Source organism: Mesitornis unicolor, unplaced genomic scaffold (genome assembly GCF_000695765.1).
Source record: "Mesitornis unicolor isolate BGI_N332 unplaced genomic scaffold, ASM69576v1 scaffold3469, whole genome shotgun sequence".
NCBI lineage: Eukaryota > Metazoa > Chordata > Aves > Mesitornithiformes > Mesitornithidae > Mesitornis > Mesitornis unicolor.
In genome coordinates, this window is record NW_010206382.1 from 52321 (window position 1) to 65964 (window position 13644).

The window sequence follows — 13644 nt, forward strand, 5'->3', positions numbered from 1 at the left end:
TTAGCATTTAAATTGGGTGCAATTTTACTAATGCACTGGCAGCTGTCCTCCAAAGCAGGAGGTTTCTGCAGCCATTGACAAGTCAGAGGTAGCTCTTCTGTTTTCGCTGCCTGTCCCCTTTTGACTTAGCTCCTAGGACATGGGGACTGCATGGCATATTTGAAGGCAGCGCTGGCTTATCAGTAAATAAACTCTAGAGCTTTGTGCTACCAATGTTCTTGAAATGCAACTGGTTCTTGTCTGTGTCCCAGGAGCAACGGTAGCTCGGTGAAGAAGGTGGCAAAAAAAAGAGAAGAGAAGCTGTTCCCTCCTCCATTATCCCCCCTCTTGGACGAGCCCGTGCACCGGCGGCACAGCAGTGACAACAGCTCCTTCAGCCAAGAGACCAACATCACTAACACCTTGCAGACCAGCAGCTCTTCCTCCTCTGTTTCTAAACACAGAAAGAATGAAAATAAACCCTCTTCTAACCCCAAAGGAATCTGTGTAAGTAACCAACCTCAGTTGCTGGAAGTGAACAAGATAAAATAAAATCAACTTAGCTTTGCTCTGTTTGATTTTTTTTTCCCCCAGTATCTATTTTTAAATGTTTATGTAGCCCCACTTAAGAACAGCAAGGAGTGGATCTTTGCAGAGCCAGGCATAAGCAGTTCTTGCAAGTTCCATTTTTAGGTCATTTTTAGGCTACTGCTTGGCATTGTGTATCGCTCCCTGAAACACACGGTCCCTGAGCCTCAAAGGGGATCCTCTCTAGCCACCAACTAGCTGTAATTAGTCCCTTAACTCTGTAGCTGCAACACAAGACGTTTTGAAAATAACACTTCAAGAATTTTGGTATCCGTGACCTAAATAGTTACCTCAGGTTCTCATCCAGAATTAAGCACTGTAGTTACACTGAGTATTGCAGCCTAAACTAAAAAGACAATACAAATCTATCAAAAAAGCTACCTATCCATAGCACACTCAGCACAGAAATCCCTTCTCTCAGGTTTGCATGCCCTCAGCTTCCAATGAATTACATATATAAGCTTTTAGATACCGTGTTTGGGTTTGGGTTTTCCCCCAGAAAAATGTCATTCTGTTAGGGTCATCTCTCCATCAAAGGTTTTCACGTAGACAATTCTTGCTTGCTTTTCACCAGATTCATACAGGTTTTTTACTGAAAATGCGTGAAAAAGAGCCCAAACAGCATAGCAAATTCTCAAAAAAAATCAATCAGTTTGTCATCCTCTTTTAGATTAAAGAGGGAAACTTCAGGGTTTTTGCCCCATTTTAGAAAGTAGTCCTCCCTCTAGGGTTTCAAATATATCGTTCAAACTGTATCTTAGTATCACTGTCAAAATTAAAAGACAAGAAGAAAATTCTGCCTCAGAAAAGGACATCCATAGCCGTATTCTTTACAGTTCACCACTTTGTGAGAGGTTGTTACCCTGCAACTGTAATGGTAAAACTCACAAGTTGCATTGGATCGTAGGTGACAAATCACTTCACCTTATTCATTCATCCCTGTAGCTTTTTGATATCATTGTGTCACTTCAAGCTGCGAGAGTAATACACACGCCTTCAACTGAAATCAATGCCAAAACGAACTGCATATGTCAGCAAATAAACAATGCTATGTAAACAGCAGGGCCACTTCCTCTCACTCCCAGCATCTCGAGTCACATTTATCCTTGGCTTATCTATTACCCTGATACATTAAATATTTGTCCTCTAAAATACATTAGACTTCTTTGCCTAGTTCATTGGTTCATCTGCAATTTAGTTTATCTGGTTGTGGACCTAGCTTGAAAGTTGCAGTTGCCTGATTTAAATGCTTCTGCTACGCTTCTGGTTTTAATCAATGCAAAGGCAAAACTCCTGACTTCTTCTTTTCATTCTTCCCTCTGTTCTGTGTAGGCAGGGTGAGGAAACTGTTCCTTGCTGAAATCAAGCAGACTTTTCAGACACCTGACAGTTAGCTAATAATAATAATATAGAAAAAAAGGTTATATTAGTGTGATACACCTTGAATGAAGCTGAGTTTCCATTCAGCTCTTCTGCATTAGATATCCCCACCCTTGTTTTAACCTGTGTTTGCAGTCAGTAACACTGATATCCAGGCTGACTTCACCTGAGAGTGTAAGTCATTGAGTGCAGGTGTGGGGTCAGAGGTAGAGTCATATTGCCTAATTAATCTAATTGGCTTTTGTTATAAAAGATGGAAGGGTGGTTTTGTGAGGTAACCTGGATGTAGTTGGGTGTATATGAGTGTTACCTTGTACATTAGTCTTTTCTTTGGGGTTTTTGTTTTGTGAGGTTTTGGGGTTTTTTCTGGGGGGAGGTGGATGTAAGCACTTGTGTTGTTGGCAGGTGTGTGTTTGAACTATGAAGAGTTCGTAGCAGTCCCTTTTTTTCTAGGAGGAAGAATCTCACAATACACCAACAGCCAACGCTCTCCTTGACACCAGCCATCTAGAAACAGACATCTGGTCTACAATGCCAGCACTTTCCAATGGGAATTCTGAGCCCAGAAGACCCAAAATAACATTTGATGATGCGTAAGTGTTGTTGGATCTCTGTGCTAGCTGCACTCTAGGTAGCTGGGATTTTCATGCAAGCAGAGCTCCCGGTGAAAGCGAGTATCTTTGATTATAAAGCCAGCATTGGGCACCTGTGTGGATAGTGCTGCACGAAAGCACACAGTTTTAATCTTTGCAAATGAACTGTTGTCACTGATTAATGAAGACTCTGTTGATAAATGTTTTCAGAGCATGAATATTGGTTCACAGTAATTCTTCTTCATTTTTTTTATTTTAGCTCCTCTAATGAAAACTTCTTATACTTAATTAGTTTAAAATGTTTTTCCTTTTCCTCCCTTCAGCACACACTAATGAGTCCTTTGGGTGGCCAGTTTCTACAGCTACTTATTTTACATTCTGATCACCCATCATATCTTTGCATACAGCAGATTCAGATTAATATCAGGTTAAGATTTAAAGACATAAGTGGGACTACGTGTTGAAATTGTTCTTGGAAGCAGTCAGCAATTTTTTTCAAACAATGTTTGCCCAACTGTATGAAAACAGAGATTTGAAATAATTGATTTTGTCTCTTTAGGCTTCACAATGCGGATTATTACATGCAAGAGGCTAAGAAGCTGAAGCATAAAGCAGATGCGTTGGTAGGTTATCAGGTCTTTTTTGTCTTTTTCCACCATGGAGCTGGGTGTTACAAAAGTGTGCATTCTGAATGTCATCTAAAGCCTCAGAAACCAAGAGGAACCCTGCTATGGACTGAAGCATGCTTCAGCTTGTGCTCCTTAGACACACTGTCCACAAGAAGTCAAACCCTGAGCGCCATTTCTAGCCTCTAACAGTTTGGTCCCAAAAAAAGCAGCTTACAATAGCTGGTACCTTTTCTGAGGAGAAGCACCAGTCATGCTGTTTATGAAGGGTATAAGAAAATTTTATGAAAGATTATCTGTATGTGAAATTTGTTCTGCTATTCCCTTTGAGCCAAAACCAAGTGTTGAAATATTCCATAACAGAAAGCTAAGAAAGGCAGACCACCCTCCACCCCATTATCACGTGGTAAAACTCTTTGATAGTTCCAATCCAATTGTTTAAAATTTGCAACAATTTATTTTTAAATAGTACATTCATTGTTATTGCATGCTTTTAGGCAGGTAAGTAAAAACTTTAAACTCTTCTTCCCAGAAAATCTTGCGATGAGGTAGTTCAATGCTGGGAAAGCTTTATTTACTCACTTTACCCTAGATGAAATTCCAGTAAGATTGGCCTAAATTTGCAAAATGTTTTGATTTCGATAGAACTACTTAATCTGGCGGATTATACTCTGTGAGAGTTTGTTCAATTCAAGCTATTTCTAGCACTGAAGTACCTTTAATGGCCATTTGCTTCTCTACGCAACGTAGAGTGCAGCTTGTTTACACAGGCCTAGTGGAACTTAACTCCTCTATTTATTCAAACTAAGATGTCTAAAATGGAGCGTAGCCATTCCCTTTGCCCCTCAGAATTGTAACTGAAAAAGAACTGGGTGATTATTCACCTCTTGCTTTATTACTTGTGTATTTTTTGCATGCACGTTATATCATTCCACATCGGAGGTTTTGTGCTTGGAAATAAGGCTTGTCCAAAAAACCAAACCAAAACAAAAGAACCAAAACCCAAAAACCCCAAACAATCACATGCTATGTTTTTAAAAAGCAATGAAACAAATAATAGAAAAGAAACATGCTCTCCCTCTGTGGTTGATGAGCTAAAGGAGAGTTGACGTGTCAAGCTGCCTGCTTCAGCGCGCTGGGCTCCCTTTTGACTTGAGGCACAGTGTTGCCAAATGTGGTTTCTGTGGGAGGTGGGTTCAGGTTTTTGGCAGCCTGTCATGACTGTCAGTAAGTCAGCGGTTGTCCCTCCCGACCTGCCCATCTACAGGAGGTGGCCTGCGCCAACTCCTGCAGCCTGACTCAGCAGAGCCCGTTCAGCCAGAGCCCTGACATCTGTGCACAGGAAGGCTGGCAGCAGCAGACTGACAACACCTCCCACAGCTGATTGACCTTTAAAGAAAACACACATGGTTCTGGCACAGGGGTGCTGCTCTACACTAGAAAATATTTACAGGCTCAGACTCCTGATAATCTCAACACGCTATGTCAATCCACTTCCCTCCACAGCCTGATTTACTCAGAAAGTGTTGACCTGTCTCCTGTCCTCTTACCTTTGACTATGCCTTGAGGAATCAGGGGTGCTCCTCAAGCAGAAGTAAGAGGAGCAGGCACAGCACGTCACACTGCTGCCTGCAGGCAGGCCCTGCCTGTCACATGCAGTTTGACACTCGGAGTGCTCTTCTGGGAATGCGAGGCTATTCACTACGATACAACTTGTTGGCAGACATAAATACCCGTGAACGAAGTATCTGCTTTTTCTTTTCGCTGTTTAAGTCTCAACTTTTTTTGTTTTGTCCACCCAATATATCTGTGTTTGCTGCACAGTCCCGTAGCGTGAGTTGTCCTGTGGAAGCAATTGCTTCTGGTTACTTGGTGCTGACACGACAAAGCACACGCAGCATTGAAAGATGTGTTGCAGCGGCTGGGAAGATAACGTGTGTGACCTCAAAATGTGTCAGCAAATGTTAATGAGATTTGTGGCAATGCTGTTCCTGAGCTTGTACGAAAAGCAGATTTCTGGTGAAGGGCAAGGCGTTTTGCGTCTTGTGGGAGCAACCCCATGAAAACCTATTCTTGTCTGCGATGGCGGGAAGGAATCGACTAATTTGGGTGGGCTGCTGCAGTGGCAACTGGCTGTACCCTATGGAAGAGATCTTGGAGACCTCGCTGTGTTCTTGGCTGGGCTGTGAGGAGCTGGAGTAATTCCACCTGCTTCACTAAAGTCAGGGTGGAGTGAAGGACAGGATCGGATACCATTTCTGGCTCAAACTATGTGTCTGTACTATATCTGCTATCAGCCAGACTCTTATTCCTTTTATTTCCCAAAAAGTCATCCCTGGAAGACTTGAAGCAAGGAATTTGAAGAATGTGCTGAGAAGTGGCCATTGGAATAGAGAGAACATATTTAGAATTATTTCCTCTTTTGTCATCATTGAAGTGATACCCATCAGATAGACAAAGGCTTTGTACATTAGCAGTGCACAAGAGCAGAACTTGAAATTAAAGATACACAGAGGGAACTACTTGTAAGGATTGCTTAGAAGTGGCCTCAAAGGCAAAATACACTGTTACCTTGGACCAATACTAAATTTTCTGCTTAATACGTTGCTAGGATAGGTTTCCATTTTGTGAATGGAAAACATATGCAGATGCATCAAAAATATTTGCATAGAGACATACAAAGAAATTTTAAAATTATTTAAAGTATATTGGATCTCTTATATCCAATGCCACATTAGTAGAATTCGTACATCCAGCTATCAAAAACTGAAAATGTTAAATACTGTTATAAAATACTTACTATAAAAATGTCATATATAATATTCATTACACATAAAAAAAGAAATCAGTATGTCTAAGTCAGTTTAATCACGACCGTTATGAGGGCTAAAACCTTTTGCAATAAAATCCTAGTAAAATAAAATATTTAGCAGGGCTATATTTCCTCTTCTTTTGCTTTTTCTGCTCTTTCAGTCATCACATAAGTGATGAGGTGGTGTTTTTTTTTGGTCAACAGTTAACGCCAAATGTGACGTCTGACAAATGGCATGGAGCTGTTACTTAACCCATGCATAGTGATATTCAAACTTAGTTCATATATTGAGGAGTGATACGGATTTGTTCAAACACGCTTAGTGTCCCTCATTGCCTGTGTAAATCCATGCATGTCAGTGGACACACACTGACTTTCCTCCCTGGAGCCTCTGGCCATGTACTACCTGAAAAGACTTGTTAAAAACATAGACCCTGCCTTCATTACTGTATGCATTCATTCTTGACTACCAGCGTCACTTTGCTTTCATCCTAATGCTAGTGTTGCTTTGTGTCATGAGCTGTCTACCTAGAAATTAAAGCTGAAGGATTTTCTTGACGGTGTCATTCTCATTTCAGCTGGAGAAGTTTGGCAAAGCAGTGAATTATGCTGATGCTGCCCTCTCCTTCATCGAGTGCGGGAACGCTATGGAGCGAGATCCATTAGAAGCAAAATCTCCATACACCATGTACTCAGAGACTGTGGAACTCATCAGGTTAATGTCCTTTCTGTGATCATTCTCATAATCTCATTTCAGTCATAATTAGAACCTGCTATGTTTTAAAAAATACCATTTCAACGTATTAATGATTTGTCCAAGGCATCTTCATCTCAGAAGTCATCATAATTAGTTCTTGCCATTTTATTAATGCCACGGAAAATTTATAATTGATGGACACTGCTTTTATAAATTATCCCCTTTAGAGGTTATAATGTGAGTGTTATAATTTGCAATATTCATAAAATTAAAATTGAAATGTAGTGGGTGGAAGTAAAGTATAGTAATTCCACTGTTTGGCAATGACACTTGTCTTTTAAAAGGTGTAGTTTTATGATTCAAAACATTAAAGTGCGTCTATCAGGATTTCTATTACAAACCCTGTTTTTAGAGGTTTATAACTTGGCTGTTTTAAAAAAAAAAGGCTGAAACTTGGCATGTAAGATCATAGCCAGAGAGGAATCTTTTCACAAGTATTGTATTTTAAAAGTGTATTTTTTAATGTTAAAGGAATGTGAAGCAGCTGAATTAGTTTTAATACGGATTTGTAGACTCATAGGCTAGAATAAAATTACTGAATTATTATTTTTAAATCTGCCACTGTTCCCTATAGCTGTTTCATACTTTTGGCTCTGTAGAAATAATGGTCTCCAGAGTAACTGAGGGCTTGTTTGCTTTACTTGCGCAAATTATCAAAGTGAAATCAAGCAGGATTAAATTTACCTGTAAGTAGAACTGCAGGATTTTTCCTCTTCACTGTGATGCACCTTTGCTTTCCCCAGTAGATGCTGGGAATATCACCATTAATGTCAGTGTAATTACTGGCGGTTTACACAAGAGAAAGAAAAGGAGGCAAATCAGACCCTAAATGTTTGGGTTTTAATATGACAAACGTGGGGTTTTTTTAACATGCAGGATTTTAACGTGCTAGATTAGCTACGAGGGACTGCCAAAAATAATGCATGTTTTACATTTTGAATAAGCAGGTATTTACATAATAAATGTATCAAATCTTAAGAAGCTGTTCCTGTCAGGTAAATAATATGCCCGTTAAATATTTAAAAACATGTTTTTACGTTGTGCATTTTACAAAGAGAAGAAGAAAAAAGATTGCTCAACAAAAAATTATGCAAATGGACCAAAGATCTTTGTTCGTTCAAGAGCCACATCACCAGTAGCACTTAACTCGGAGGATGGCAGCTCTAGGAGTAGCTCACAAATGGGTGATACCTGCAGCTCCCCGCCACCCTCCAGTGCTGGTGCTGGACCGAGTCAGCTGCGTGTACGGCTGCGTCCTGGAGCTACTGGCACTCAGTGGTGCCTTGCTCTTCCAGCAGCTCCTGGATCAGCACAGTCCTGCTGCAGGCTACATAACAGATAGACCTTGGCATGGTAACAGCACCTGAACTGCTTTGGGCTTGCTTTTTGAACCGCTTTTGGCTATGGAAGAATCCGGAGGACTTTGTTGTAGTAGATTTCAAATCTCTAAACAGCAAAAGTCAGATGAGGTTAATTCCACTACCTACCATCAACAGTAGAGCTTAACTTACCAACTCTTGTGTGCAGCATCCTGTAGGCAGCCACTGAGAAACTGATTTTCCCATTTAGTTGCTGCCCGTGTTCAGACGTAGAAAAAAGCTGATTGCCAAGGTTAGCAGCAGGCTGGTACAGGTTCAGTAAACGCCACGGACAAACGCACGATTGTTGTGGGCTACAGTGGGTGCAGAATGAAGAGACCAAGTATGTAGGCGTGCACGCACACCTTCTCAGTGTGACTTCTAATGTTAACATAGATTTTTACTGTGAGATAAGAAATAGAAGATTTCTCTCACTTTTGCTCCTCCCTTCGTCAGAGGCACCATTTTCCCCTTTTGCATTAGCTGTGTCTGCCCCGAGTATCTGCATCAGACATCTTTTTGTAAAAGCAAGTGGAGCATCAAAGAGATTGGGAGTATCAGATCTGACTGGCAGAGGTGTTCTAAGTTAATGATAATGCTAAAATCCCTAACGTAACACTGCAAATCCCAAAGAGACATATGAGATGAGTTTGAGGAGATTCATTCAGTATGAGTGGAACAACAATGCCAAAGAGCAGGTGAGATGGGACACGGAGGAAGCACATCAGGTGGGGGCTGATGATGAGGGTGGTGGGAGGAAGGCAGAGCAGAGCAGCACTGCCTGCCTGCACTCCATTACCTCCTGGTAAATGAGAACTCATCAAGACTGCCTGGATACCTTAAAACTTTCTTACGCAACGCTGAACCCTATTACTTATTCTAACACAAGTACCTGTGAAATTGCATTAGGGCTCAGAACAATGATTTTATGCGATGAATTGATTTTCAAGAGACTAAATGCATGGAATGGAGTGTGCTCAGTTAAAGCAAAAAAAAAGAAAAAAAGAAGAAAGAGGAGGTAGGAATACTCAGTCTTTGATCATCCAAATGCTGGACAGCAGCAATTAAATAGAGAGGGAAAATCAAATACACAAGACTCATGAATTAATGGACCAAAGAATTTAAAAAGCTGTGAACGTGACCTTTCCTGTATTTAAAACCATTTTCTATATAAAATATATCAAAAGCTTTGAAGAAGCGTTTATGAGAAGGATTTTGAAAGTAGTATTCAAGCCCAGAGTATTACATGTAAAACCTCATTATATATTACTCTACTGTTCAGTACATATAGGGCCAAGAGCTTACGCCTCTGTCCAACACTCATCACAAATGTTTGCAGGACTTAGCCTAGAAAATCATTAATATGCCCAAGAACAGCTCACCTCATTGCCCCAGAAAATGGGTTGGTGATTTATTTTAGCCCTCCAGATTTTAAGTGGTGCTTTCTGTTGAATTTTACATTGATCTCATCATTACAGACCAGTGTGACCATTAACTATCAGAGTCGGAGAAGAATATCTGTGTGTGGCTGTTATTTTTCAGTGTCACTAGTATTCCTGGAAATATCTTAACTCTCAATTTCTTCTCACCTTTCTGATAAGGTATGCAATGAGACTCAAGAATTTCACAGGCTCTTCTGCCACAGAAGGGGACAAGAAATTAGCAGTTTTATGGTAAGTCCCATTGCGACAATGACAGCAGCAGCTAAAATCTTAAGGAGGACTTTAAAAGTACTGAATTACTTAAGCAGCTTACAGAACATCATTATTCTTGTTTTCCATTAAACTATTAAAGGATAACTAATGGATTTCTTCAGCAGCTGACTAAACATTTATTCTTGTAATTTATACTCTTATCAAGATGGGATTTTAATGCTTTTGACCACTTTTTTTTTTCCTCCATTCGGTTATGTTTGAAAATCTAACCTTAGAACAGAGACTGCAAAATATAGGTCAGCATTTTATGTTTTTTTCACAGTTTATAGGTTTCATTAAGCAATAGAATTAACATAATCCTTTCCTCATTGCCACAGCTACCGATGCTTATCACTTCTCTACTTGAGAATGTTTAAACTAAAGAAGGACCATGCTATGAAGTACTCCAGATCTCTGATGGAATATTTTAAGGTAATCTTTATTCTGCTTAATTTATTGATATGAAATGAAATTCATACCAGCACTGAGAGCTCTCATAACTATAACTGCATGACTTAAAAGTCCCACATTTAACCTCTCCCCTGGGAAATGGAGGCAGGATGACTGCCAGGGAGTGGGGACAGAAGTGATTTGGGGGATTTTTGGATTAGTTACTTGATTCAAAGGACCATACTCAGTAATTCTACTAAAATAACATTATTCTCAACACCATGTAATGTTTATGCAAGTTTCTGTAAAGGAAACTGATTCTATCAAGTTTTCAGTATGCAAGTAATTATGAACTGACCCCAAATGAACCTTAATAAAGCAGTTATTTAGGCTTTAGTTACTTAAATTTAGATTTTAAATTCAGTGAGGTTTGCTGCAGCTTGACTCAGAGATTTCTCCTTTTATTTCTGTGGAACTTCAAATCGCCTTATCTACATCTTGAAAGTTTGCCTTGAATCGAGTGGAGATCACCTGATAGCTGTGACTCAGTGATGTTTTTCTTTACCTTGTCAAATGCTTTTTACCCAGTGTAAAAATGACAAGTCCTCACCATTCCTAAATGAAGAGAGAGACAGAATCTTCCTTCAGCTCTGCCAAGGCTTTGATATTTATATTTTGCTGGTTAATGCTGTTTGAAGCATACATTAATTCTTGTACTTTATTGCTACATATTATTCTGTAATTATGTAATTATACTGGTTTGTCAGCCCATCAGTCTTTCTGCGTTGTTGTTTTTTTCAGCCTCTGCAAATTTGTTCCAGGCTTTGACATATTAGTACAGCAAACCAGTAAAACTTTTAGCACTGCAGTTTTAATATTTTCATGTAAATGGTGATAAAACGGTCCTTCTGCTGTAAAACTCCAGTACTGTCAGGCTAGCAACCACCATTTAGTCCTGGCCTTGCTGATGTCCTCTGTGTGTGTGTATATCTCTGTAACTTCAGTAATGATACTCCTGATCTTCTGCTTTAATTGAAGCTCTCTTGAAGTCGTTAGAAGTGCCCCTGTTGGACTCACAGAGTTTTCAGTCAGGGATTTGCACAACAAATTAAATTTGAACTAGACACATTTATAGCCTCAGCATTTTCATGAAATGTATTCCATACAGTTCAAATTTTATCCAGGATGAGCGTAGATTGTCTCTTTAAAAAAGGTTATTAGACAAATAATTCAATAAACTTTTTCTGCAGAAAGTAATGAAGAAAAAAAAGAAGGGGATGTGGAGGATTCTTTCTTCCCTTAAAGCCACTTTATTTTCTCTATCTGTGCAAATAGCTGCAATGAAGAACATGCTGCTATTCCCAGCATAAGACCATTTTACTGCATCCGCAAAGAGAAAATGTCTTTTAATGTAAATGAAAATAAGAGGAAAAAAAAACCTAAAATGTAATAAAATAGACAAATCAGGAAGGTTGGGGCATCCAGTTGAAGCTGAGTATTTCAACTAACGTTACTGTGCATATGCTATGGGCACTGTAACTTATTTGCTGGGAGCAGCGTTTGAGTGTATACAGATTATATGTTCAGGATCTTTGTGTAGTAAAGGCATAGGAGGAGAAAGGAAAAGAGGGAGAGCTATTAACTACATGTTAGTATTGCTGCACAGCAATATTCTCTTGTGTTCACCAGCTAGAATCTGTAACACAAATGAAGTAGATTAACTATTTGAATTGTTATTCAAAATTTGTCACAATTTTAACTGTAAAAAGCAGTCCGCTGTTTACAACAGAGCTGGAGAGGATTTTTTTGGCAAAAATGTTCTTCATATTTTTTCCTCACAGATTCCACTTTGTCCAAATAGAAACTATTTGTGGACAGATCTGGTTCTGATTAATTTCCAATTATAAGTTTCAAATTTATATTTTTGACATTTCAAAACAGAAAATAACAATTTAGTTGTTAGAGGTAACTTGGAGTAAAATATAACTAAAATGAGAAATATTTTTGGTTTGAAATAAAACTTTTTAAGATCAGCAGAAGTGGCATCCTTTGATGCATTTCACCTAAAAGTTTGAGGTAGGTGTTTATGTTTTTGAAAATGTGTGTTCAGTGGTCACTGGCAAAAATATTTGAGATATTTTCATTGTCAAATAACACCTCCAATCGAGATCTGGTTTTAATCTTGGCAGATCTAGTATTTGTCTCCAGATCCTGTTGGGAGCAATCCCCAGACAGTAGAAACTAACATCAAAGCTGCTGCTGCTTCCCTGAAGACTTTCCAGGGCAGTTTTGGATCTCTCCCCTTCTTACATATGAGTGGGTGGCAAGAATACACACTGTATATGCTCTGTAATGCGAAACACTCCATTTCATGCTCACATCTTTAATGGCACACAGTGGCAAGCTGTGTAGTAACACAGGCAAGGCCAGTATCAAGGTTTGGGCAGCGTTCTCTGCTCTGGTCAATACCATTGGGCAAGTTTTGTTGCGTTGTAGAAGGCAAGGGTAAGATTTTGTGCCCCATGACCTTGGGCCATGCCCTGGACTGCTCTGTGCTCCACTGAATCTCTGTGCCTTACATGCCAAACGATTCAGTAACCAAATGAATCTTGTAATAATGATGGTGATACTTTGCAGAGAACTTGTAAAATCTGATTGGATTTTCACTGCGCACGCTGACTTCTTTGCAAGGGAGCTCGAGAGAGATTGTTTTGAGAAAGCACACATAGATAGCTTCGGCCCTGATACTGCCACTTTTTATGGGAACTAAGATACCACTCAGTCTGAGCAAGGCTGGAAAAATTTGGGCTCTGTTGTTGCTGGGCAATCTTTCTGTACAGGGCTGTACAAGGCACTACACAGACGTGAAAGGCAGAATGAGTAAACAGGTAAGGAAAGTCAATTTTAAAAACAATGGCATTCAAGCAGGTCCTTACTGGAAGTTTTATTTCTACTGCTATCTGAATCCCAAGCCACCTTCCCTAGGAACTTGGGAGGTATTCATTTCATTAAGGCATCAATCCAAATTATTTTAAAAATGTTTTTTACTAAAAGGTATCTTATTAAAAACCTGCAGGTCCCCCTAAAGAGGTCATTTGCACTCTGAAGAACTTTGTGGAATAAGTTTCAGTGGTAATGAAACCACTTCTTTGTGAACTATATCTACTTTTACTGGAACTTTACTGTATTCCCCTTTTCATCAAGTGAGTTTCAAGCTACTGGCTGGAACCTTCCAATCATCCACCAGCCGTTTAATTATGAGACTGATGTGCAGAGCTGTTCTGCTACACGCACTGCAGCTCTTGCAACAAAAGCAGGGAGTGTTGAGCCTTGTGTCATCAGTGTCCATGTACTTGTGTCGCCTCTATTTACATTTTGGTTTTGTACTTACAGAACTCTTCGAAAGCTTCACAGGCCCCCTCACCTTGGGGCGGCAATGGAAAGTGAGTATTTTCTGCTTAGTGCTT

At 39.6% G+C, this 13644-nt stretch overlaps 1 protein-coding gene across 1 annotated transcript in view; it reads left to right on the forward strand.

The window, feature by feature from the left end:
- AFF2 (AF4/FMR2 family, member 2) overlaps nt 1-13644 on the forward strand; it is a gene marked incomplete at its 5' end in the record, with an annotated part of 31911 nt that overhangs the window by 9626 nt on the left and 8641 nt on the right. The window contains 8 exons of the mRNA XM_010191716.1: nt 252-486; nt 2401-2540; nt 3100-3163; nt 6557-6693; nt 9695-9766; nt 10126-10219; nt 13103-13105; nt 13571-13620. Coding sequence (XP_010190018.1) covers nt 252-486; nt 2401-2540; nt 3100-3163; nt 6557-6693; nt 9695-9766; nt 10126-10219; nt 13103-13105; nt 13571-13620 — 795 coding nt within the window. The remainder of the gene's footprint in view (nt 1-251; nt 487-2400; nt 2541-3099; nt 3164-6556; nt 6694-9694; nt 9767-10125; nt 10220-13102; nt 13106-13570; nt 13621-13644) is intronic.